At 46.0% G+C, this 26771-nt stretch overlaps 1 protein-coding gene across 2 annotated transcripts in view; it reads left to right on the top strand.

Annotated features, from left to right (window-relative positions):
• The window catches only part of Itpr2 (inositol 1,4,5-trisphosphate receptor, type 2), a 377779-nt gene that overhangs the window by 15471 nt on the left and 335537 nt on the right, over positions 1–26771 (top strand). For both annotated transcript variants that reach the window (NM_031046.4, XM_087659438.1), the window contains 1 exon segment: positions 13294–13364. In NM_031046.4, coding sequence (NP_112308.2) covers positions 13294–13364 — 71 coding nt within the window.

The following is a 26771-nucleotide window of genomic DNA, read 5'->3' as shown; positions in this document are numbered from 1 at the left end:
CCGAACCCAGGGCCTTGCGCTTCCTAGGTAAGCGCTCTACCGCTGATCCAGCTTAGTTTTTTGAGATAGAGTCTCTCCCTATGTCTGAAGCTTCATGATTGGCTAGGCCAGCTGCCCAGTGAATTCCAGGCATTCTCCTGTCTCTACCTCCCCAGTCCTAGGGTTTCAGGTGCTTGCTGCTTTGTCTGGCTTTTTGTGTGTGTTTCTGGGATCCAAACTCAGGTCTTCATGCTTGCCGGGAGAGCACTTTACCATCTTCTCAGTGCCTGCTTCTGCGTCTGTGAGTACTGCCTTGTCCTTATTTCTCCCTTTAGATTTAAACAAAAGGGCAGAGGCTAAGTGTGCTTTGTTCATGGTTGTGTTGCCAAAGCCTGCACAGCACCCATCAGATAGAACACATCCAAGAGATACATTGAATCAATGCCCTCCCCCCGGGGGGGGGGGCTGTAGCATAGGGTTGTGACTTTTGCCTTAGACAAATCTGGTTTCAAATTGTGTCTCCACTTACTCTCACAGTGCTATCCTCAGAAGTTACTAACCCTGACACCTAGATTTCCTTAACTGTAAAGTGGGAGGCTACTCAGTGGTGACCAACACACATAAAACAGGTCGTATGGATCAGGCCTAGAGCACCGGGTGCCTGAGTATGACATAAGGGTGAGCTATCTGTTAGTATTTGGAAGATCACCCTGAAGGAAGTATCATGAATTCCTTTGTAGCAACGGAGCTGAGCTCACCCTTCAGGGGTGCTGGACCTACTGCCGTGCTGTGAGCAGCTGTTTGCTTAGCAAGCTGTTCAAAGTCACTCTGCCTTATCGGTTACTTGTTTGGTTTTGATCTTTTTTTTCTTCCTTGTGCTGCTGGTGTACATTTCTAAATTGCCAGTGCTTGTGTTTACCTTTCAGTTCTGGTTTGATGCCTGTTGTCCCCTGGTGTAGTGCAAACACTGGATGCATGTGTATGAATAATAACTTCGCTAGCCGTGTGCACGCCGCAACGCCATTACTGCATGCTCACATCTCCACCCTGTATTTCCTATGACTAGAGCTTCAATGTCTTTTACTTGCTAATATTTACCCCTACTAGGATGTAGTAACAAAAGGAAACATTTTAAGTTTATCATTTTATCCTTTTAATTGTAATTATTCTCTCTCACTTTCTCTCTCTCTCTTTCACACACACACACACACACACACACGCGCGCGCGCGCGCGCGCAGAGAGAGAGAGAGAGAGAGAGAGGGAGGGAGAGAGAGAGCGAGAGCGAGAGCGAGCGAAAGCGCATGAGTAGAGATCAGGGAACAACCCTGTGGAATAATTCTTCTCTTTCTACTTTCTCGTGGGATTTGGGCTCAACCTCTGGCCACCAGGCCTTCACGACAAGTGCCTTACTCACTGAGCCACCTGGCTGGCCCTGTTTTGTTTTATTTACTGAAACAAAACAATGCACTTGCTTGCAGCCTTTAGGATGAAATTATTCGGACCTCTCCAATGTTCCCCCCACACCCTCCACCCCATCCCTGTCCCAGTGTCTCTGACCTTTCAGATTGATCAAGATTGGCCAAATTTCTGTGATTGTTAGGGATGAGAGAAACCATTTATGTAAGATAATTAGCCAGTTTGCAAACATGTATTTGTTTAGGAAAATGTGTCAAGTTTTGGCTAGTAACTGATCAAATTATAATCCTCATCATGGAGACACTAGTGAATTTTAGACAAAATTGTAGGAATTTGTGATGGCTATCGGGTGGGTCTTATCCCTGTCTTTAACAGCAGTTACCCAACCAGCAAGCATCACTCGACCTTCAGCTTTCTTTTAGAAATGCCTCAAAAGATAATTTCTCTCTTTTCTGGAATCAGTGTGGAAAAAATGTTAAAAAAAATCATTGAAAATTCTTTTAAGGGGCCGGGAATGTAGCTAGTCTGTGTGGAGCACTTGCTGAGCATGTGCAAAGGCCTGTATATATATGTCTGCTGTGCCACTCAGCAGACAGGAAGGAGGATCAGAAGTTCAAGGTCATGCTTTCACTGGGTCTCAAATAGCCCAGGCTATGTCAGAAGTTTGAGGCCAGCCTGGGCTACTTGTTTGAAAGGTTCTCTTGGAGTAGCTCTATTAGCTCATATCAATGGAGCTCTGAAGTGGGAGGGGCTACTAGTAGGTGATTGACTGGTGATAGACTTGGGCTTGAAACCTGCCACAGTCTCAGGCATGATAGAGTAGGAAAATATCTGAAGACACTAATTTTATTAGTCAGATACGGCTGGGGGGGAGGGGCGGGAATGAGAAAATCCAAGTCAAATCTCTAATCTAAAGGATTTTGTGATGAGAATAACAGAGTCCGCGCATCCAGACTCTCTTCGAGCCCCTGGTTCTGTATCACGTGGGTTGTCTCAAGCTAGGTAGGCGCTCTGTCTGAGGTACCAGGGTCTGCTGGTAGCATTCTTCTTCCTCCCAGAACTGATAAGAGTGCCCAAAGCCCTAGGAATAGTATGTGATCTCCACTGCAGCGGCTTAGACAGGCACTGCGGCAGAGGGAAGAACTACTGGGGCTACAGATGGGATGCCATCACCCTGAGTGGGAAGAGAGCCGGTCTCCCTCCCAGTCAGGGTTCCTGGTGGGAAGTAAAGACTTGGGTGCTGAACAAGCAAGCAGTGATAATATCCAACACATCGCGACCAGAGAGCTGCATTCTGATCTTAGGGAACACAGCATGTAATTACCCTGCTCTTTGAGAGTTCTCCTTCAGGGTGCCAGGTCTCTGCCCCAAGCCTGCTTCCAGAGCCATGTCCTGATGGGAGGGGGAGTGGTCTGAGACCTGGGTGGGAAGTCTCAGTGATCTGGTCTCTGCTTCATCTTCAGCTGGTGAAGACAGGATTTTCAGTGATTTAGCTGATGAGGGAGCCCAGTGGTTTGCTGTAGGTCAGTAATGTTGTCACCTCTCTTTTAAAATGGAAAGACTTTGTAAAACAGTTTTTCTAGAAGTGCACATTGTTGAATAAACATTCTTTCTGTCTCTCTCTCTCTGTCTCTCTGTCTCTGTTTCTGTCCCTCTCTCTCTCTCCACCTCCGTCTCCTTCTCCCTCTCTACCTCGACCCCCCCCCCCCCGCCTCCTCCGTGTGTGTGTGTGTGTGTGTGTGTGTGTGTGTGTGTGTGCGCGCGCGCGCTATAAAGTAGGGACTGGCCACCTTGCCTGTGTCTTTCTTTTCTCTTTAGTTCAGCATAGTATCCAAAGTATATCCAGCCTCCCTCTTATACACCAGCCAAAAGCGCTTCCCTGCTTGTCTAAAATCTAAATTCCAAGAGTGTGGCCGTGGGGTTGTTCTGGGCTAGCCGCCCAGCAGAAGCCCAAGTGCTGACAGAGAGCTTGCTAAGTAGCATTTGTTTTCTCCAACAGACTTGGAACTTTTTAAAAAATTTAAATTATCACTGGGTTTTTTTTTTTTTTTTTTTTTGGTTCTTTTTTTCGGAGCTGAGGACCGAACCCAGGGCCTTGCGCTTCCTAGGCAAGCGCTCTGCCACTGAGCCAAATCCCCAACCCCTGTTTTTTTTTTTTTTTTTTTTTTTGAGAATTTCATACACAAGTGCTATATTTACATAATTTCTACCCCATCCCTCCCAAATTCATGACCTCTTCTTTTTTAATTAGTCTTGGAACTTTGAGACAGTGTCCGGAAGCTTCCACAGGAAATGCTCCATGCCTCCGTACTCAGGGTTGCGTTCTCTGGGTTTCTGGCTATCTAGATTTAGACACGTAGCCACAGTGTGATTTTTCTTTTTGGTCTTCCCTGACTCCTGGACTATGAAGATACAGCTGGGCTAGTTTCTGTTTTGGCTTAGTATTTATTTGTTTTATTTTATTTTTAACAATCAGTGAAGCTTGAGGCTGCACTTCATTTCCTTTCTTTATTTCTTGCTTTCAAAGAGGACATAAGGGAGACATGCTCAGGTGCCGTGACTGCAGTGTAGTTTGAGAATAGTTACCTAAACCAAGCGCTTTAATGTCGTTGCCAGAGGCTGAAGAGATAGGTCGAGGCTAAGAGCTCAGGCTGCTCTTGCAGAGGACCTGGGTTCCAGGCACCCACACGACAGCTCGTAACCACCTGCAACTCCTGTCCCAGGAATCCAATGCCTTCTCTGGCATCCTGACACATGTATGCTGTGGGGTGTGTGCGTGTGTGTGCGCGCGTGTGTGCCCGCGCACGCAGGCAAGCCTTCATACACTTAAAATAAAAATAATTTAATTTGTAGATAGCCAATTGTTTCTGCTTTCTAAATGTGTTCCTGCATCAATAAACACAACGTCAAATCAAGGACTTAAGGACTGCAGGGCCCTTAAGAGTGTTTGCTGCTCTTGTAGAGGACCTGGGTTTGGTTCCTACTCAAGTCAGTCACCTCGCAAGTGCTTTTAGCTTCAGTTCTAGAGGATCTGATGCTCTCTCTGGTCTCCACAGAGCCGCAGGCTCATGGTACATATACAAAGAGACACAGGCATCTGCATAAAAACCTATTAAAATTTAAAGAGGGGGCTGGGGATTTAGCTCAGTGATAGAGCGCTTACCTAGGAAGCGCAAGGCCCTGGGTTCAGTCCCCAGCTCCGGAAAAAAAAAAAAAAAAGAACCAAAAAAAAAAAAATTTAAAGAGAGAAAACACTGAGTGGCTGGGAATACTGGCTCATATTTGAAATAAAGCAGAAAACCGAGACTGTACTGTGTCAGTGGCTTACTCTGAAGGGTAGACACTAGGAGAAAAGACAGGCTCTCTCGCAACTGCTACGTCTGACTGATCTGGACAGAAACTGATAATGAACAAAGACTTCTGTTGGTGGCGCTGTCTGAGTCCGGAGTGAGCTTTGGGGTGATGCTCCTCTCATAGACCTTCCTCAGACAAGGGCAGAGTGAAGCTTTCTTATTCTTCCTGCTAATCCCTGCACCTCCTGCAGGAGATGACACCAGCTTCCATGGTTGTGGCCTTTCAGTGTGCAAGTTACAGTCTCACAGTTAAAGGCCTGGCTGTCTTCGACTGTGTGTGTTTTCTCGTCTAATTTATAGTCATGGATGGCATTAACATTTGTACTTAATTTGGACTTAATGCTCAAAGCTAGAACAACTTAAACGAGGAAGAGGCTGGCTGCGAGTCTGTACTGGTTCAGCAGAAAGGTTGACTGTATTATGAAATCTACATTGTCCCCGATGAGTACTCTGAGGGTGGGGTGACTGCAGAGGGCTGGCCCATTTATGACTAGAATTTTGGTGGGAAATCTTTACAGTGCTAAGGCCAATGAGCCTTAAAAACAGTTGATCAAATAAATTAGCTTAAAAAGGATACTGTGTAATCTAGTTCAAAATAGACGGAACTGTAGGCAGACAGTGACTAAGGAGACAGAGAGTCAGCCTTTCCCTAGCACTGAGCTCCGTAGTCAGTTGTCCAATGCAGAAAGGTCAGCCCAGAAACCATACAAGAAAAATCAGTATCAGCTGGTTCTGTTTATATATCTGTGTATAGATACACATACATATATAGGTAATAGTCATAATTGGAGAAGAGGAGGCTATCGATTTTAGAGTGTGGGGAGGGTCCTAGGGGTTGGAAGGAGGGACTTGGGAGGGACTGGGAGGAGGAAAGGGAAGAGAGAAAGAGCTGTGATTGTATTTAAATTAAAATTTAAAAATCCACAGAAAGTGTGAGAGTTGGGGAGGTGGCTCTGTGGTAAAGTGCCTCTCGTGAAAGTCAGACCGGGCAGGGTTAGCACTGGATGGGGCAGATTCAGCACTGGTCTGAATGGGTGTGTCCAATGGAGACAGGAAGATCCTGGTGCTTGACGGCCAGTTCATCGATGCTAATCAATGAACTTCAGGTTCAATGAGAGACCTTGTCTCAAAAACATACTGGAGAGGCATTGGAGGAAGATATTTGATTGGCTTGCACATTTGTAGGTGCAGGCCAGAGTGAAACACATGTGTGTGTAACCCTCACCCCCACCCCCAAAAGCCATATACCAATAAAATGATACACACATAATAAAATGACACACACATATATTACAGGACTTAGTTATAGGGCACAGATGGTCTCCAGGATGGTGCTTTTCTGCTCGTGTCTCTAGAGGGTAGAAGATTAGCTATCTTGAAGAGAATTAGGAAAATCCTACTGTCCTGGCTAGTTTTGTATCAACTTGACACCTGGGCGGAGTAAACCTCGATGAGATTGGGGTGTAGGAGATCCTGTAGGGCATTTTCTTAATTAGTGACTGATGTGGGAGGGACCAGCTCATCATGGGTGGGGTCACCCCTGAGCTGGTCATTCTGAGTTCTATAAAGAACGCAGGCTGAGCAAGTCATGGGGAGCAAGTCAGTAAGCAGCACCCCTCCATGGCCTCTGCATCAGCTCCTGCCTCCAGGCTCCTGCCCTGCTTGAGTTCCTGTCCTGACATCCTTCATTAAATGAAAATGTAGGCAACCCCTCCCCTTCCCCCCCCCCCCCCAGGTTGCTCTGGTCATGGTGTTTCATCACAACAATAATAACCCTGACTAAGACATAATAACCCCAATCAAATTCAGACTCCTTGTAAAGAAGAGTGAAGGCTTGGTGCTCGTATGTATCTGTGAATTAACTGGTAAGACTGAAAATTGTTACATGTACCTTAGATTCCTGGATCTTCAGTTTCAGGCAGTCGGTCGGTTGGTTATAGTATTAGTTGGCGCTGAAAGTGAATTTGCCTTTTGCAGGTTAGAAACAGGAAGAACAGCAGGAAAGGGCAGGGATCTGCGTTCCTCAGACGCTGCCCTGAGGCTCTATAGCAGCGGTTTCCAAGTCTCCTTCAAGGCTGTTTTGAAAGGAAGGGAAAGTGGCGTTTTCTCTTTTTCATTCTTAGCCAGAGGAATCTGCTTGGTATCAGCATAGAAGAAAAGCACTTTACAGACATAAAGAACAAGTGTGGAGCAGAGACAGCCTCTCTCTTGGGAGGAAGGAGTAAAAAACGGGGATAAGAGCGTCACCGTGGTTCAGACCAGAGGAATGTCAGCATATCCGGTCACCTCGTCTTCCTAAAGCTGTCTTTCTCAGATATGAAGTTCTAAAACGTGAGATATACAACTTCAAAGCAGCCCTTACCATGGTCCTGTGCCCTGGGACACTCAGAGTTGTTAACTGTTTCCTTGTGGCAGTTGCTCTTTAGTTGAATTAAATTGTAACAGGGAGCAGGGCTGCGTGCCTGCAATCTCAGTCCTTGGGAGGCAGAGGCAGGAAGATCAGAAGTTCAATGCCAACCTAGCCTGATCTACATAAGACCTGGCTCAACTCCCTTCCCTGCATAAATAAAAATTAAGAAATACATATGTTCATATATATTGTGTAGGGTATGGAGACATCAAATTAAGAGAAAAGATACATAAGCCTATATATAGATGGCAGCAATGACCCTTAGGACCACATGGTCTTCTTTTAGAAAGATAATGACGTAGCTCTTCTATTCCTTCACTTTCTAGAGATTGTCTGTTGCGCTCTCTCTCTCTCTCTCTCTCTCTCACACACACACACACACACACACACACACACAAACCCATGAGAGTTTCTGCTTTAATCTTCTCCGTACCCCTTACTATATTTGAGGCCCCCTTCCTCTTACAAAGGGTTAAGGCAGCCTGTTTCAAGCTGTTTTACTTTCAGAGGAAGACTGAAGGAAAGCAGCCAGCTCCATAACATACTGTGAGGTGTTTCTGTGCCTCGCCTGTCGAATAGAGGAGGCCTCTCTTTGCTCTTGACTGAGATCAAAAAGATTAAATTTGTGTTAAGAATTGAAAGACCTCAAGACCAAAAAATTAAAGACCTCTTACCTCAAGGAATGCTTTTGCTCATAACTGTGGCCCCAGAGCCCGGGACAGCACTTGGCTCATAAGCAACACTTGAGATAAATCTGGGCTAGCACAGAAGTGGCTTAGTTTCTAATTTTTAATTTTAGGGATTCTTGTTTGTTTGTCTTGGAGACAGTGTCTAATGTACGCATGTAAGCTGAGATTGCTTGGGGCTTATTATGTTATCCTTGGATTCCTGATCTTCCTGCCTCCACCCCCCACTGGGATTATAGGTCCGACCTACCAAGCCTGGTTCTTAGGAATGGTTTAGTGTTTTCTGATTTCTGCCATGTCGATCGGAGGTGTGTCTTTGGAATGACAGCTTTTCCTTTTCTGTCATACATGTTTACATTTAGTTGTTGGAAAATGCTGGAAGCCCCATGTCTGCAGAATGGGAAGTGTGCTTCTCAGCACATCCCTTTCTTAGAAGCACCCAGGCTTGGGTTGACTCAGAAGCAGAGTCACCTGCCTTAGCTTTAACGAGGCACCTTCTAGCCTGTCCAACTGTGTGGAAACAAAGCTTCTTGGGCTGCAATGACTGTGGGAATGGCTGCGCAGCTGCCAGAGGCTTTTCTGGCTAGGGAACTTCTTTTGCCAACTATTTCCTCTAAGAATATCTCCCTTTTATGTCTGCTCAGCCAGGAAGTGAGAGCTGCATCTCGTGTCCTTTGCTCCTTTGAAGAAGGCAGCATGCTTGAGGAAGCGGGAAGGGTGGGTGCTTAGCTCCACACTACTCTGAGGAGTTCACAAGATGGAAAGTTTCTGGGCATGTAACACGCTGCCCTGTTCTGTCCTGGTGCTGTCGCTGGCTAGATGATTTTGGGGAGCTCTTTTGTCACCTCTGTCTAGAATGTAATATCAAATGTACAGTTTTCTCGGGGAAGTCCATGTGAATTTCTGTGTCATTGTCCCCTCGTTTCTTCCTCTATTTCTGTGATGTTTGTCTGTGGCACCATTAAGCCCCATTTTATCTTCCGGATCTTGTTTTCTTTGCCTTTATGATCCACTGAAACATCATCTACTAACCTCCGACTCCCAGTCCTGAGGGCGCTGTTGACTGGAGGCAAGCCCCTAGCAGTGCAACAAAGTAACAGCTTGAAGTGTTTGCTGCAGCTGGACAGCAGGGTGTCAGCTGTGTCAGGTTCATAAGTTCAATGGAAGCCAAGAGAATTAAAGACAGGAAAACAAAACAAAACAGAAAAACCTTAAACATGGGAAGATTGACACTTAAGCCATGGAGTCAGGACATGCAAACCATGTACTCTGCTGTATTGAGTTTTTCAGTTTGTTCCAAAGGAAAATATTTTATAAGCTGATACACTTTATATACTTATGAAGACTCATAAATGCTATGTTTTATAAGCTAAGTGATTCAAATTTATGTTACATATATATGAATTGGTGTTCACCTGCTTAATAAAATGCCTAAATAGTATTGCATGCTTAGTCTGACAACAGTGAGGTTTCCAGCACCCACACATTTCTTTTAAGTTAAGTTTTCAGGTTACCATATGTGCTGGCTAGCTTTATGTCACCAATGACACAAACTAGTGTCATTGGAAAGGAGGTAGCCTCCAATGAGAAAATGCCTCTATAAGATTGGGCTGTAGACAAGCCTGTAGGGCATTTTGTTATTTGGTGAGTGATGTAAAAGGGTACAGTCCATGGTGGGCGGTTCTATCCCTGGGCTGGTGGTCCTGGGTTCTGTTGGAAAACAGGCTGAGCAAGGCAGAGGCAGCAGCACCCATTCATGGCCTCTGCATCAGCGTTGGCCTCTAGGTTTCCGCCCTCTTTGATTTCCAGTCCTGACTTCCTTCAGTGGTGGACCCAGATGTGGAAGTGTAAGCCGAATAAATCCTTTGCTCCCCAAGTTGCTTTTGGTTACAGTGTTTCATCACAGCAAGAGTAACCCTGACTAGGATACAAAGTATCAGATCCGAGGCATCTCCACGGTTTGTCATTCTCTCCCCCACTGCTCTCCTTTCCTGCCTTCCTCTCTCCAGCTCACTTTCTCTAGTTCCTTCTCCATCTACCTTATTACATTCAATCCACAGTCCTGTCTATTCCTCACCTTGCTAGGGTGAATGTACACTTGGGAATAGATGTGTGGACAGCAGGGCACAGACATGCTCAACTTTAATTTTTAAAACAATTTTATTTAGTTATTTATGTGTATGAGCACTTGTGTGCATATATGTCTGGGTGCCATATATTTATGTGCCTGGAGGCCAAAAGGGTGTTGGATCCCCTGGAATGGGAGTTTCAGATGGTTGTGAGCTGTCAGGTGGGTGCTAGGAGTCAAACCCTAGTCCTCTGTTAAGAGCCAGTGCTACTAATCATGGAACCATCTTTCTAGCTCTAGCCTATTGGGTTTTTAGTATAAGGGGCCTTAAATGTCCTGTAACATGTCTCATAACACGTAGACTGATACTTATGTTTCCTTCCATCCTCCTTCCTTCTCCCTTCTTTTCAAACTCATTTCCATTTCTTTAAGTCTTTGGGTGAAATTAGTTTCCAGAGACGTTGTTTAAGGAGCAGGCAGCTCCTTAGGTAGCTCTGGCATTCTCTAAGCTCTGGGTAGAGAAGACTAGACTGTGCTTGCAGAAGCTTGCTATGATCTCATTAATTGTCTTCCTTCCCCTTTCTCTAAGACTGCTCAGCGCTGAGACTAGAGGGCAGAGCTCAGATTGGGATTCACAGAGATAGGCCAAGTGTCACTTCTATAATTTTTATGTACCCTAAATAGGACTGAGGTTTTTTGTTTGTTTTCTTGTTTGTTGTTGTTTTTTTTTTAATCATTCTGTTTTGAGTTCTTACTATGTTGTGGTTCCTTAGAAGATCTGGCCTCTCTTCCACAGCGTTTTGTCTAAGTCTGACATTGTGATACACTCAGGGCTGCTTTCCAGCTCGGTGTCAGGAACTCAAGTTGAACTGGGGGTGGTGGCATTAGGCTTTGCTCTCTGGATACAATTCAGCTTCCTGTTTCTAAGAAAACACCATCTGAAAACCTGTAAAAGCCATTTCTGCATGCCCGGAAGTTTGTGTCAACCATGCTTAGTAACTAGCATGAATACCATGCACACACATGCGTATATAATCAACATTACAGGATTACATCTCTAAATGTGGGTGATACTGCTTGACCACCCCTCCCCCATGGAAATCTGTTCTCATAGGAAAAAAACAATCTGAAGTGGATCCTTAACTGTGCAGTGGTGGTGCACGGTTTAATCCCAGCACTTGGGAGACAGAAGCAGGTGGATCTCGGAGTTTAAGGCCAGACTGGTCTACAGAACAAATTCCAGGGCAGCCAGGGCCACACAAAGAAACGCTGTCTCAAAACAAACAAACAAACAAAAAAAACAATGAACAAACAAGCAAACAAACAGTGATCCCTTTATTAGCTAAATAAACCAGGAACCAACATTTCATATTGGTTGGGTTTTTATTCAAAGTGAATGGAATTGATACATTTGGAAGATTCTAGTTAATACCATATTGGAAAAGGATGAAGAGGACAGATGTCACCTGGACACCTCCCTCTGGGAGGATTACTGTATGTTCTTATAGCTCACACATCCTCAAAGCACTGGGTTAGCCTTGCCAGTCAGGCCCATTGCTCTGCCCCTGAGAGGTCAAACTTGAGTCTCATCAGACCTCTCATGTGGCTAGCTGGGCTGTCTTGAAGATTATTGTGTCCCTTATTCATTTATAATCAACAAAAGGCTGGAGCATTTGGTTTCAGACCCTAGGACAAGGGACCAAGGTGCATATTCTACATATCAAAGCAGACCTGGTCTCCCAGCATCCTTCAGTCCCTACCTGACATACCTTGCTCCAAACCTTGAACTTTCCAGCTCAGGGGCTGGGCTGCCCTTCCCCCCAGAGGCTCTTCCCTTTATAATCCAGACATTTTGGTCTCTTCTCTTCTCTTCTCTTCTCTTCTCTTCTCTTCTCTTCTCTTCTCTTCTCCTCCCCTTTCTTCTTCTCTTGTGCTCTCTCCACACCCCATGCCAAGTTCCCTGGTCTCCTTTCTTGGGGTCAGTGAACTTACCCACCCAAAAGCAGCTTCCCAATAAACCTGCCTTTAATATAATCTAATTTGGCTTGAATTGGCTCATTTCACCAGTGGAGAAATAACCTATCAACACCTAACAACAGAAGTGAGAAAATTGTAAAAGCTGGGTCTGTCTTTCTTCCTTCCTTCCTTTCTTTCTTTCTTTCCTTCTTTCTCTCCTCCCCTTCCTCTTCCTCCTCCTTCTTGGGAGACAAAAATCTTTAAAAAATGCCTACTCGGCCCTGGCTGTCCTGGAACTCTCCAAGTAGACTAGGCCATTCTCAAACTCAGAGATCCACCTGCCTCTGCCTCTCAAGTTCATGCACTACTATACCAGGCCCCTGACCACTGTTAATATTTTGCTATGTTCTATTAAAAATTGTTCATTTTGGGGTTGGGGATTTAGCTCAGTGGTAGAGCGCTTGCCTAGGAAGTGCAAGGCCCTGGGTTCGGTCCCCAGCTCCGAAAAAAAGAACCAAAAAAAAATTGTTCATTTTATGCATATGTGTGTATGCAGAGTGTATGTGTAGTGTGTGTATGCAGGAGCCGGAGGATGCAGGAAGAGGACCCCATAACCAGAGCTGGATGCACAAATGGTTGTGAGCTACCATGTGGGTGTTGGTAATCAAACCCGGTCTTCTACAAGAGCAGTATCTCTCCAGCCTCTATGTTTTCATATGTACATATGTAGACATATGTGTATATGTACGGTTGTTTTAAATTATTTGTTCTTTGGTGATTTTATATATGAATGCAAAGTGTTTACATTGTATCAAGCCTTAGCCTACCCTCCCCCCATTCTGTCTCTGTTTCTCTACCCAATGCCATTCCTCCTCCTTGTCCTCCCCTTACCCACTGAGTCAATTAGGGTTGCCCACTACTTGTGCAAGAGTGTAAGGCCATCTATTTCAGCATGGGCAACATGCTGGGGCTGTACCTCTGAAGAAAAATGACGTCATTTCACCTGCTAAATGCTCTTCAGTTAACAGTGGGGCCTTGTGAGTCTCCGACCCCCCCTGCCTCCGCCTTCATATTTGGAGTCTTATTGGCTGGGTAGATCCGATGCATGTTGTTTTAAATATGCATCTACAACTTGCCGTTTGGTCAGCACTTATTCCCACAACATCCCAGAGGTCAGGGCATCTCCTTCAACAGGGTTTCAGATAGCTTAGCTGCGCTTGGTGATTGTCAAGGTCATAGCCAACCAAACGAGCTTCCTACCACTTAATGCTTCCTATTCTTCCAAGAACCTAATCTTTTTATGAATCTCGGACTCTCAAGAAGTTTCTGAGTATTCAAACTGTAAATATTTATCCGACGTCCTTGTGCGGTGTGTGGTTTATGAGTGTGATGATGTTAATAGTATAAACATTCTTTCCCCCCAGGTTGGTGGATGACCGTTGTGTGGTGCACCCGGAGGCGGGGGATCTTACCAACCCACCCAAGAAGTTCAGAGGTAAGAAAAAAACAAAACAAAACTAAGATTGTGTGTGGGGCCTCAGGGGGCAGACTATGCTGTGCCTTAAGGTAAAAATAATGTTAAAATTTTACTCAGTGGAAATTATTTCCGATTTCTCCGTTGGTTTTGTTGTTGTTAAATTTGGAGGGATCTATGATGAATTATCTGATTTTGGTTTTGTAGTCCGGCATCTATAGGCTGCCAAGAAACCCTGGTAATTACCTATGAAAGATGAACTTTTCAAGCCAGTAGATAATAACTAAATACTATTTATTTATAGACTTTGTGGCTGTCATGTTTTAAATGTCATAGTGTTTTACTGTTAGCTTGCTAATTATCTTTATGAATGTCCCATGTTGTGTGAATGTGGCGCTTAGAGTCATACCCAGATGATAGATGGTAACTGTTGTCTTAGAGCTTCGTGGTCTCCCTGACTGAGAAACCGGTTGCAGTAGCAGGTTGAGTATAATTCAGCTGCTGCAAAAGGATTAATGGAAGCATTCTAGAAAACAAACAAAAAGTAACTACAGCATCCCACAAACGTTGAGCGCTAGGATCTGCAGGCTCCTACAGCTCTCAGGCTACAATGTATCACAGAAGGAAGTCAGGGCAGGAACCTGGAGGCAGGAACTGATACATTGGCTTGCTCCCATGGCTCGTTTGCTTTTTAATACAACACAAGCCCACTTGCCCACAATGAGCCAGGCCCTCCAACGCCAGCTACTAATCAAGATAATGCTCCAGAGACGAGCTTGAAGGTGAAATGAGAAAACAGGGGCATTGTCTCAATTGTGGTTCTCTCTTCCCAGATGTCAAGTTGGCAAAAACCAAACCAACCCCTGCTCTCCCCCCAAAAAAAACAAAACAAAAAAACTGAAAGCCAAACCAAAACCACAAGGAAAGAGCAAACAATAACAAAAAACTAACCAGGACCATATAATAATATCTAGATCCATCCTTTTCCCTGCAAGTTTTACACTTTCATCATGTTTGTAACAGAGTAAGATTCCGTCGTGTTTGTATATACCACATCTCGTTATCCATTTATCCATTGATGGATACCTGAGCTGGTTGAGGACTCCTCGTTCTCTACATCTTCTCTTTCATAAAACTTATTTTATTGTGTATATGTGCGTACATGTGTGCTCCTTAGTGTGTGAATATGTGCTACATGTGTGCCGTGCCCACAGAGACCAGAAGTGGCAAGTGGCTGTGTCCTTTTCGAGAACAGCAAAAGCTCTTGCCATGAAGACATCTCTCTCTCTCTAGCTTGTCATTTGACTTTTGTTCTTTGATTGATCACACCCATTCTGACTCGGATGAGATAGAATCTTTAAGTAGTTTTAATCTGCATGGTCCCGACTGACTAAGGATGTGGAACATAAAAATGTTGTTTGTATAATGATGGTTTGTGTTTTCTGTGGGGGAACTATTTATTTCATCATTTATTGATTGGCAGCTTTGTTTCATTCACTGATGGATTGTTGCAGCTTCTTAGTCAAGGTTACTGTGGCTGTGATGAAACACTGTGACCAACAGCAAGTTTGGTGGGGGAAATAGCTTATCCAGCTTACACTTCCACATCACTGTTCATCACTGACGGAAGCCAGGGCAGGACCTGGAGATAGGGGCTGATGCAGAGGCCACGGAGGGGTGATGCTTACTGGCTTGCTCCCCATGGTTTATTCAGCCTGCTTTCTTATAGAACCTAGGACCACCAGCCAAGGGTTGGCCCCACCCACAATGTGGTGGGCCCTCCTCCATCAATCACTAATTAAGATAATGCTCTACAGGTTTGTCTACAGTGAGATCTTACGGAGGCATTTTCTCACTGGAGGTTCCTCTCTTCTCCAATGACCCTGTCTTGTGTCAGGTTTACATGAAACTAGCCAGTACACAGGTTTTATATATATTCTTTTAAAAAATGTTTTTTTTCAAGTTAGAGTTTCTCTGTGCAGTCCTGGCTGTTCTGGAACTTGTTCTGTTGACCAGGCTAGCCTTGAACACACAAAAATTCACCTGCCATTGTTTCTGCTGGGGTTAAACGCGTGTGCCACCACAGCCTGGCATATAGTCTAAGTTTTAACTTCCTTGTGTAAAGTCTGTCTTGCAAAGGTTCTCCTCCACTCTGTTCATTCTGCTGATGGTTTTCTTCACTGTGTGAAAACTTTTTAACTTTTTGTCGTCCCAGCTCTTCATTCTTACATGATCTCCTGTGCTGCTGGAGTCCGGTTTAGAAAGTTCAAAAGAGAATAGTCTCAAAACCAATGGGGACAGCACAGTGTTAGTGACGGGGAGCAGGGGTGGGGGGAGCATGAATTTCAGGACCTGAGTGTATTGTCTTGGGGCTCTGTCATCTAAAGTGGGTCACCTGTCAGGAGCCTCCGAGGGCATTTATCACTGTCCCTTGAGACTTGAGCTGGATAGCAAGAACAGTGCCCACTGATGAGCATTTGTAAGCCTTGCGGTGTCTCCAGGGGAAGCATTGCAGACACATTTGGCGACTTTATACAAATGTAGTTACGTTATAATGAAAGGGCATAGCGAGTCTCTGTTAAGCCTGTTTGGCTCTGACCTTACTCCACCCTCTTCTGGAGCAGAAACCTCTCTCTTTTCTTTTCTTTCTGTTTCTCAGTCATTGAATTTTACCCATAGAAGACTCATTTTCTTTCCCCGAACAGCCATCGGACACTGTGGGTTGAGATGTCCAAGTTCTCTCTGGGATCATGGGATCAAACTCGATTAAAAGGGCATCTCAGGTCTGTGCTGTGAGTTTCAGCAGCCTCCTGCTTCCTTGGTTCTCAGTGGGATTTGCCCTTTCCAAAAGCAGATTGTGTGAAAGGGCAGGTGAACAGGAAGGCTCTGGAAGGTAACAGATCTGTGCTGGAACTAACAGCCCTGTGCCCAGAGGCAGATGGACCCAGATGTAGGCTTCCTTGTTATCCAGTGGGCAGGGGTTCAAGGTGTGAATCACTGTCCCAGCAGGAGCCTGGCTTTGCTGTAATCTGACTCTTAGCTCACCTCCCCTCTAGCTGGCTCTCAGTTCCTATTTCCACTTAAAAACTAAGCCTCTGTCCCTCCACTCTCACTGAGAAGTGTGTCTTTTCCAGTTGCAGACCCAAACATCCCTTGTCTGAAAGCCCAACTCTTCTCTGGAAGAGTCCAGCACAGAAGTCTCTGAGACTCACTGGCTTCTGTCCTGGTTTTCCCAACAGCCAGGAGCAAACTCTCCCAAAAGCTTCAGCCATGGGCAGCTTATTGTTGGAGCTCTGTTGGCACTTCTGTTCTTTCTGCCTGTGTCTGTTTCTCCTGCCCTCCTCTGCAGCTGCAAAAACCATTGCACACCACCGCAGAGCTGACTGTGGGAATCACGGGCCCAGCATGTCCAGACTCCTCTGCCAAGTTTCCATAACCTGATTGCTTCTTCCTTAGACCTTGTGAAGGGAACAATAGGCCATCATCGTAGTTCCTTGAGCTCGGCACACGCTTTTCTCAAGTTAATTTGAGCGGTTTTCCTTTGCCCAGCAATGAAATGTGGCTGTAGCTCAGGTCTTCCAATTTCTTGAGCAATTTGGTGTTTTTGGAACCAAAGTTCTAGGTTGGTTATAGTGGTGATTTCCCCAACCATGCACAATCTCGAAGTTTCCCATGAATGTGTCATGAGAAATTTTTCCTTTCGTGGTGTTGTTGTTAATAAAAGGATAAAGAAGAGGGGGAATTATGTTTTATGGGGGTCTGGGAAAGGGGTACCTCAGTGGGCCCATTCTGAGGCATCCCTTCCCCCGAGGGACCAGCCACATGATGATGGTATAGTATAGAATAGAGTTTATTCGAAACATGGGGAGGGGAGTTCAGAGGGTAGTAGGATGGGGGGGGCTGGTCATAAGCATGTGAAGAGAATCAGGGGAGGGGCACGGGGAGAGAAGGGACAAAGGTGCAAGAGAGCAAGGGCTAGAGAGTGAGGAGGGGGCAAATGGCCCCTTTTATAGTGTCAGGCACACCAGGTAACTGTGGGGGTGGAGCTTAGACAGAATGCTAACATGTGTGTCTAGGTAATGTCATCCCCTTCCTTCTAAAGTTCCAAGGACAAACCAGAGCTCTCCCTGGGGAACCAATGGATTTATTGGACTTAAGCACAGAGCATGGGTGACCTTGAAGCAACTACCTTAGGAGGTCTGCATGATGTCTCCTCTGTCTGGTAGATGGGGGTTTGGTAGATGGGGTTCCCTGCTTTTAGACTTCTCCAGCTTGTACACTCAGTCCCTTCCTTGAGTCCCCAAGGCCACGTGCAATTATGAAATGGATGTTATTGGCTGGCTGCTCAGGCAAGGGTTCGGTGGCCCTCACACCCGCTCTTTCTCTCAGGGAGTGTGGGTAGTCCGTCAGCCCTGCTGTGACGGTCTCTTATAAACAGTGAGAGCTGATCTGAAGAGGAAGGTAACAGCCTGGCCAGGAGGACAAAGTCATCTCTGCTGTCTTATCGGCAGAGAAAACCAAGCTGTAACTAAATGAGCTTCCAGAGTTCCCCAAAGCCTAGCATATGGTTATCTCCGTAGAAACCACACACTGAGAAGGGAAGCAGACTAGCTCTGTCCTGAGGGAGTTTAAGGTTCTTTACAGTCAGGTTCTTCTTTTTATTTATTCTACTTGCTTGATTTTTTTATTTTTATTTGTTTTTATTTGAGCTAGGGTTTTGTATAGGGCAGGGTGACGTCTAATTTGCTACATTGCTGAGAATGGCCGGGAACTTTGATATTCCTGTCTCTGCCCCTAGCTCTCAAGTGCTGGGATTAGAGGTGTGCGTGATACCGTGCTTGGCTTTCTCTGATTTTGCTTTTCCATTAATTAATTTATTTATTCACTTTGCATCCCAGTCACTACCCCTCCCCCTCCAACCCAGTCCCTGCCTCACACAGTCCCTATCCTTTCCCCTCCTCTTCTCCTCTGAGAGGGTGGAGCCCCTCCTTGGGTATCCCCCCTCCTACCCTGGCCTCAAGTCTCTGCAGGACTAGGCTCACCTCCCACTGAGGCCAGACAAGGCAGCCCAGTTAGGGGAGTATATTCCACAGACAGATAACAGCTTTAGGGATAACCCCCATCCCAGTTGTTGAGGGATGGACATGAAGACTGAGTTGTACCATCTACTACATATGCGCAGGGGCGCCTAGGTTCAACCTGTGTATGGTCTTTGGGTTGGTGACCCAGTCCCTGGGAGTCCCCAAGGGCCCAGGTTAGTTGACTTTGTTGGTCTTCCTGTGGAGATTCTTTCCCCTTTGGAGCCCTTAATCCTTCCCCCAACTCATCCACAAGACTCCCTGAGCTCCATATACTGTTTGACTCTGGGTCTCTGCATCTGTTTCGGTCAGCTGCTGGGTAGAGCCTCTCAGAGGACAGTTATGCTAGGCTCCTGTCTGCAGGCATGACAGAATACCATTAGTAGTGTCAGGGATTGATTCTTGTCTGTGGGATGGGTCTGAAGTTGGGCCAATCATCTGTTGGCCTTTCCCTCAGTCTCTGCTCCACCTTTGTCCCTGCATTTCTTATAGACAGGACGAATTTTGGGTTGAAAGTTTTGTGGGTGGGTTGACGTCCGTATCCCTCCACTGGGGACCCTGACTGGCTACAGGAGGTAACCTCTTGAGGTTCCATATTCCCATTGCTATGCTTCTCAGCTAAGGTCACCCCCATAGACTCCTGGGAGCCTTCTGCACCCCAGGGCTCGGGCACACTGTAGAGTGGTCCTCCGCCCCATCTCCACTTCCTTTGTTTTTAAAAAACAATCTTGAGACTCTGTGATAAAGGTGCCTGCCCAGGAGAACTGTAAAGCTGGCTCAGGGAATTCTGCCCTATTCCATTCCCTCAAATCCTTGTGTAGCTGCTACATTTCTTCTTGTTGTGACAAAATCCCGGGAAGAGATGATCCAAGGCAGGAAGGGTTCACTGTGGCTCATGGTCAGAGGCTTCAGTCTGTTGACTCAGGGAACACCTGATGGCAGGGACAGCTTGAGAGGGTGATGAAGGCTGTGAGGGTGGCCACTCATATCTGGGCAGGTCAGCGAGCAAAAAGAAGGGGATTGTGGGTACTCTCTCCACTCTCACCTTTTCTCATGATATTATTCTGGGGTGAGCCACCTTCAGGCTGGCCTCCCCCCTCAGTCAGCCTGTCTGAAAACGCTCGGCAGACAGGCCCAGAGGTGAGACTCAGGGCTTCCATGCTCCATACTAAATTCCAGGCCTTTGGATTGTGCAGGTTTTCCCACTCTTCCATGGTTTCCCCGGGGAGCAGGTGATGCATTTGGTTCCTCAGCTCTCGTTTCCTAAGAGTTACAATGTTTCCTCAGTCTCTATTGCTCTTGCCCTGGTTGCTTTGGAAGAGTACAGCCAGAGAGTTTACTGACTTTCTTACGGACTGGCTCCTTTTGGTATTTTTGTTACAATTCTAAAGTCTAGAGACACACACCACAGAGGTTATGCTCACACCTCTATGTGTCACAGGCCATAGCGCCGACATGGTTTACTGCTAGTCTTGTTTCCCGATGGATGATTTCACATTCCCTGTGTTAAATGAAGAGGGTTACTTTCATTTATTTTATGTTGGTTTTACATTGGCTTCTTTCCCTTTGTGGGTCTCCCTTTCCTGGGAAACCCTCTTGTAAGAATGGAGTCCTACAAAAGTCTGGGTGTGCCAGGAGGAGAAGCTGACTTCTGTGAAAGCAAGAGTGGTTTATTTGTCCTTCTGTGACCCTAACGGTGAGGAAACTCAGACATGAAGGTGAAACCAAGGAGCTTGTCCCCAGGAGGGCCAAGGAAAGAGATGGCCCCTGACCCAAGGCTGGGCTTTTTGGACTAGAAGAACATTTCAACTCTTGAGACCCTGCAGTTGTTGACTCTTGCCTATTTCACAACCCACCAAGTCTATCACAGGGCTACTCCTGGCAAGCAGTGGATGTTTAGAGGTCATAAGTCACAATGTTTCAGGAGCTGGAATCTAAAGGAAGAATTTCTGTTCTGTGCAATGTAAAAGGCAGATGGTGAAAAATCAGGGGCTTAGGTGTAACCAGCGAGGAAATATAACCTGACTCTTTTCTTGGTGACCACAGAGGCACTTTGAAGGTACAGCCTCACACTGTGCCTCCAGTCATGGAGGTTGCACATCCAAGCACACAAATGAAGACTTCTTATTAATGTGTGCACACATGCATGCGTATGTGTGCATGTGTGTGTACGCCTGTGTGTGTGTGTGTGTGTGTGTGTGGCCAGAAGTAAATATTAGATGTCTCCCTGTATCTCTCTCCTCCATATTTTTTTGCTGAACCTGGAAGCTCTCATTTCAGCCAGCTCAGTTCTGTCCCCAAGGTCAACTGTCCCTAGTTACAGATGCACACTGCAACCCCAGCTTTTTTTTTTTTTTGGTTCTTTTTTTTCGGAGCTGGGGACCCAGGGCCTTGCGCTTCCTAGGTAAGCGCTCTACCACTGAGCTAAATCCCCAGCCCCACAACCCCAGCTTTTTACATGGGAGCTGAGGATTCAAACTCTGGTCCTCGGGCTTGTGGTAGGTACTTTACCCATAGAGCCACCTTCTCAGGCTCTGGTGGCCGAACATGCTAGTCTTTTGTAACATGTATGTGTTACACCTGCTGCCTCCACCAGCCCAACACTTGCTCTGTGGAATTTCTTCAGATTTGGGTTCATGTACTTTTTCATTTTTATTTTGACGCAGGTTTCCCAGGCTGCCCTCAGACTTGCCGTGTAGCAGAGGCTGAACTTGAATCCTTCTCCCTCCATCCCCCGAGGGTGGGATGGTCCGCACCCACCATCCTTAGCATGAGTGTCATGGTTTTTTCTTTCTTTTGTACACAATGACAAACTATTTCATGAAATCAGGTAGTTTAATTTATTGGGCATTTGATACGTCTATGCTGGATCGTGCTTCAGGCTCCCTAGACTTTATCATTTTGTCACCAGAGAGTGTTGCTATTCAAAATTGGAGTTCAGAAATCTGAGGGCACCGAGGTCATGCAGCCGGCCTAAGGTCACTGACCTTTTGGGGCAGAGCTGAGATCAGTGCTTAGGACCCTACGGATCTTGGAATTTTGCTTGTCTGGAAATTCTACCTCTTGGCCCTCACAGCTGTGTGAGAGAACCTGAGCCTTCCCCCACCTTAAGTATTCATCTCAGGCGATATTCCTTAGCTCCTTTCTTCCTCATTCTTGGTATGTTTTAACTCCTTTATGTTGCTGCTAACTACAGATTTCTCAGGTGTTCTCTAGACAACATGTGGCCTTTTTTGTTTTCTGCCAAGGTCCTTGTGGGTGAGTCTGACACTTGATATTCACCAAGGACTGAACACAGTACAGTTGAGGTCATCTCGGTCTTGGAGTCCATATTTACAGCTCAAGGGAATTTCTTCCTTCAAGTTTTCAGTGAACCCGAACTCTGATGTAATAATTTGTTGCTCAAAGAACTTTGGAGGCCTGTGATGGATTCCCAGCCAACAGCTACATGGTCTGTTTAGGACCTTTAAACACCCTTCACTGGGAAGTTATTTGGACTGTAGACAGCAGTGTCTGTGAAGGTCATCCTGATAACCTCTGTTTATAGCTAATGTCCTACGACTAAACTCCTGATTGATGGTTGAAAGGAGATAATAATGAGCTGGCTTTCTTCAGTGAGATTTTAGGGAAGGGGGAGGGGAATGGATTCTAGTGCCTGCTTCGTTCTCCCATGGAGCTATGTAGGACTGCAGGAATCTGTGCATCTTTAAAGTTCTGGGAAGGCGGTGTAGGCTTAGATTTTCCAAACTCTACTTTAGTAAGGGTTCTTAAACATTTCCGTTTCCCTTTACCCGGCCAATCGAAGGTAGGGGAGAAAGGTAATTAGTACGACATAGGGGGATGTGAACCTCTTTAGAAGTAGTTCTTTGGGGGCGATTCTGATCTTCATCGTCAGGATAAAATATCAAACACAGAACCAGCCGTCCAGTCCAATTGGCAAACACCAAACACAAGTCCAGAAGAATCCACGAGGCTCTGCTGAACCAGCAGGAGTTCAAGGAAGCAGCAAGAAGCAGCTGAAACACCACAAGAAGTTCTTTGCTGTTTTTTCTCTCTACAAAGTCACAACAAGCAAAGACCAGGGAAGGCCAGCAGCGTGTTGCAAGGCAAACCAATGCAAGAGCGTCATTTACTGCCCATTGGGTTATATTTCTACCCTTTCCAAACGTCACACATCCTCTCAAGTGTCTGCTCCGGCAAAACATCCTCACACAAGACAGCTTCCAGAAAAACATCACATGACACAACCGAGTCTCTAAAGAAAGCCGAAATTTCCACTTCAAATGGCCCAGTGCTTAAGGTCACTAGCTGTTTCCAGGGCCTACGTGGCTCCTCACAACCACCTGTAACTCCAGTTCTAGGGGAGCCAGTGTCCTCTTCTGACCTCATGGGCACCAAGCACATAGGTGGTGCACAAAGACAAATGCAGGCAAATCCTCCACACACATAAAATAAACAAAGCACGTAGTGTTCCTGAGAAGGAGACACCTGTGATTCTGACTGATGGGGAAAGAAAGGGCTGTTTTGCAAGTTCCATGAATTGTAGAAAGCCACACTCACAATGAATTGTGCATCTAAAAAAACACGAATACTGTATGAATTTTGGCTAACTTCTAGATTTAATTGTGAAGTTTAGTTACCCCTTTTGTGAGTAAGAAGTTCGAGGCTAACAAGATTGCCCTGTGAGTAAACGTGCCTGGAGGCTCAAAGGCCAGTTAGCTAGGAGCACACTATGGCAGAGACATGGAAACCCTGCTCCGGCAAGGCTGAAGGCAAGAGTGAACGCCTGAATGTTGTCTTCTGACCTCCACATGTATGCTGTGGCATGCACAACGGCACCCATAGACATCACACACACACGCACACACACACACACACACACACACACACACACACACCAATAAATAAGAAATAAACTTGTGGTGTAAGTTCATATGTCACAATCTCCCCTTTCCAACTGTGTGTGAGGTTATTGGTCTAAATTCTTACTAAGTGCCGAATAAATATCACTATCGGAGCATTTTAATAGCTAACACTGCAAGTTAGAAATCGTAGAGAGTTTTTGGAGCTGACTCAGCAGTTGTGCTCCCTTGTGAAAGACCTGAATTAGGTTCCCAGCACCCACATTGTAACTCCCAACTCCAGAGAATCTGAGACACCCTTCTGGCCTCCACAGACTACCCAAATCTGCATAATTAAAAATACATATTTTTTTCCTGTTTTTAAATTTTATTTTGTGTAGGTGAGTGTTTGCCTGTGATTGTATGTGTACTGTGTGTGTGCAGTCTTTGCAGAGGCCAGAAGAGGGCGTTGTTCTTTCTTAGTACTGAAGTTACAGGTGGTTGTGAGCCACTCGGTGCGGGCGCTGGAACTGATCCTGGGTCCTCTGCTGGGTCCAGTGCTCTGAGATGGTTCTGAGCCATCTCTCCAACTCCAAAGCAGGTCCTTAGAAAATATGTTTAAGGTCTCACGTGACCTAGTGACATCCCGTTTACCAAGGTGCCCTTTGTACTTTAGGATGGGACCCCCATGCATATGGGCATGCAGTTTGCGATCAGTGAGGTGGTAGGCTGAGTTTCTTCCATGCTAGACTGTCTTGGAGACAGTCAACAGAGATCTGGAAAGCGTAGTCAGCGTAGCGCACCATGTGATCGAGTTGCACTCCTGATAAGTTGGATATAAACGTAGTTCTCGAGGAGTTTGTAATCTAATGAGGGAGATAAGAGGTGTATTCAAATACTTACACCTCAAGGTAGGAAGAGATAAGGGCTAAATAAAAAGCTATGGCGAGGTACCGTGGGTGGATGGAGATTTAACTTCCGGCTTTAAGGGCAGCCATGCTTCTTAGTTAGGCTGTCTGGGAAGGATTGGGCCCGAGGCGGATGGGTACCTGGGTTTCAGGCCTGTGAGTCACCTTTTCATGAAGGTAGTTCAGGAACTGTTATCACTACCTAGCTCAGAGGCAGCTCTCCGGAGTCTACACTCCTCTCACTACTGTTACTATCCCGTGGTAATGCGTGGTGTGCTTAGCAACCTCCTGATGCTGCCTTGAACCACGATGGGCTCGGTGGAGCCTCTGTTGGGTGCACCAAAGATGAAAGCACCAAGTCGCCGCTGCCACGGCCGCCGCCATATTCCAGAGCTGGTGATTGTAAGCGAACCAACAACGGATGACGATGAAAGATCTATCAATAACTAATACTTACCTAGTCCTTACTGTATGCCAATTGATTTTCTAATTGCTTTATGTCACTAAATTATTGATACTCTCTAACCTAACGAGCCATAGTTTAATAAAATATTATTAGCTGCTGTAACGGAAATCCGAAAGCCACACCTTCAAAACAAACCCTGAACTGTTCCAATTGCTGGGTGACAGACGTCTGCCGGGGAGACACAGCACATCTGTCTACTCACCCCAGAAATGAACTCACACCAGACCGAAGTAATAATTGTACTAGTGCCCCGTTTTGTGAGTCAATGCGTTTTTATTGGTTGCTAACAGGAGTGTTCTTAGGATTTTACTGCTGTGAACAGACTCCATGACAGAGTCAACTCTTACAAAGACATTTCACTGGGGCTGGCTTACAGGTCCAGAGGTCCCTTATCGTCAAGGTGGGAACATGGCAGGATCCAGGCAGGCATGGTGCAGGAGGAGCTGAGAGTTCTACAGCTTCATCTAGCATCTAGCAGAACACTGGCTTTCAGGGAGCTAGGATGAGGCTCTTAAAGCCCACACCCACAGTGACCTACTCCAACAGGGCCACACCTACTCCCAGGTCACACCTCCAAATAGTGCCACTCCCTGGGCCGAGAATATACAAACCATCACCAGGAGTATGGGTGAAAGGTTACTTACAAGGAGTAGGGATAACTCAAGAGCAGCTATGTCTCCCTAAAGACAATCCCGATGGTCGAGCACTGGCAGCTCCTTCTCTCTGCAGTTTGGCCACTCAGAACCTCCATCCTCAGCAACTATTCAATCCCTTTTATAATGTTGTGAAGGCCCTAAAGCTTCTTGCAGGATCTTAATCTCTCAGATACCTCCGTATTTTAGTTTATCTCCCATTTTTACCTGAAGCTCCCAGGGCAAATGTTTCAATTTGAGAATGTTACAATTCAGAGGAGCAGGCCATATATCTTCAGTGACTTATATAGGCCAAGGGTTTATATATCTTCCTCTTAATAGTTCCTAGGTGATGGAGCGGAGACAAATCTAATTAAACACTCTCCTGAGCCCCTCTGAACTTACCATACTAGAGGCATGTATAAAAAGATTGTTTGAGGGCGGGAGAGACCGGCTCAGTGGTCTGCTCTTCCAGAGAACCTAAATTAGGTTTACAGCACCCACAGATGGCTCACAGCCACCTACAACTCCCGTTCCAGGGGATCCAGCACTTTGCCCTGGCCTCTGGGGGGTGCCAGATGCTCATGTGGTACACAGACGTGACGTGGGCAATGCATCTGTTCATATAAGATAATACGGTAATTAAAACTTTTAAAAGATTTATTTGTGTTTTGCATGTGCGTGTGCATACGGAGGACAGAGATGTTGGAGCCTCTGGAGCTGGGGCCACAGGTGGCTGTGAGCTAATCAAGTGCTGGTGACTGAGCCTGGATTTTCTGCAAGAACAACAAGCACTGAGCCATCCCTGGAGCGCGGTGATCCTCGTATTAGGAAACATTGTATCGGCTCAGTTACTGTGTTCTTTATAGCATACATAAAAGTATGTGCAGTGGGGGAAGAAGGCCACATACCTATTTATTATTTTAAATCTTAGTTTGTGGGGGTTTCATACATGAGGAATACTGTGTTTATATTGTTTTTAGCTCTCTCTCTCTCTCTCCCTCCCTCCCTCCCTCCCTCCCTCCCTCCCTCCCTCCCTCTGCTTCAACTTCATTTGTGTCCTCACTTACAAACCCATGACCTCCTGTACCTTAATCTTGCTGTACCCCTCCGCCATTTATTTACCCACTGTCTTAGTCAGGGTTTCTATTCCTGCACAAACACCATGACCAGGAAGCAAGTTGGGGATGAAAGGGTTTATTCAGCTTACACTTCCACATTGCTGTATATCACCAAAGGAAGTCAGGACTGGAACTCAAGCAGGTCAGGAAGCAGGAGCTGATGCAGAGGCCATGGAGGGATGTTTCTTACTGACTTGCTTCCCCTGTCTTGCTCAGCCTTCTTACAGAACCCAAGACTACCAGGGATGGCAGCACCCACAATGGGCTGGTTCCTCCCCCATTGATCACTAGTTGAGAAAATGCCTTACAGCTGGGTCTCATGGAGGCATTTCCTCAACTGAGGCTCCTTCCTCTGTAATAATTCCAGCTTGTGTCAAGTAGA

Source organism: Rattus norvegicus, chromosome 4, assembly GCF_021556685.1.
Source record: "Rattus norvegicus strain SHRSP/BbbUtx chromosome 4, alternate assembly SHRSP_T2T, whole genome shotgun sequence".
Taxonomy (NCBI): domain Eukaryota; kingdom Metazoa; phylum Chordata; class Mammalia; order Rodentia; family Muridae; genus Rattus; species Rattus norvegicus.
This window is presented reverse-complemented; position numbering and strand designations above follow the sequence as displayed.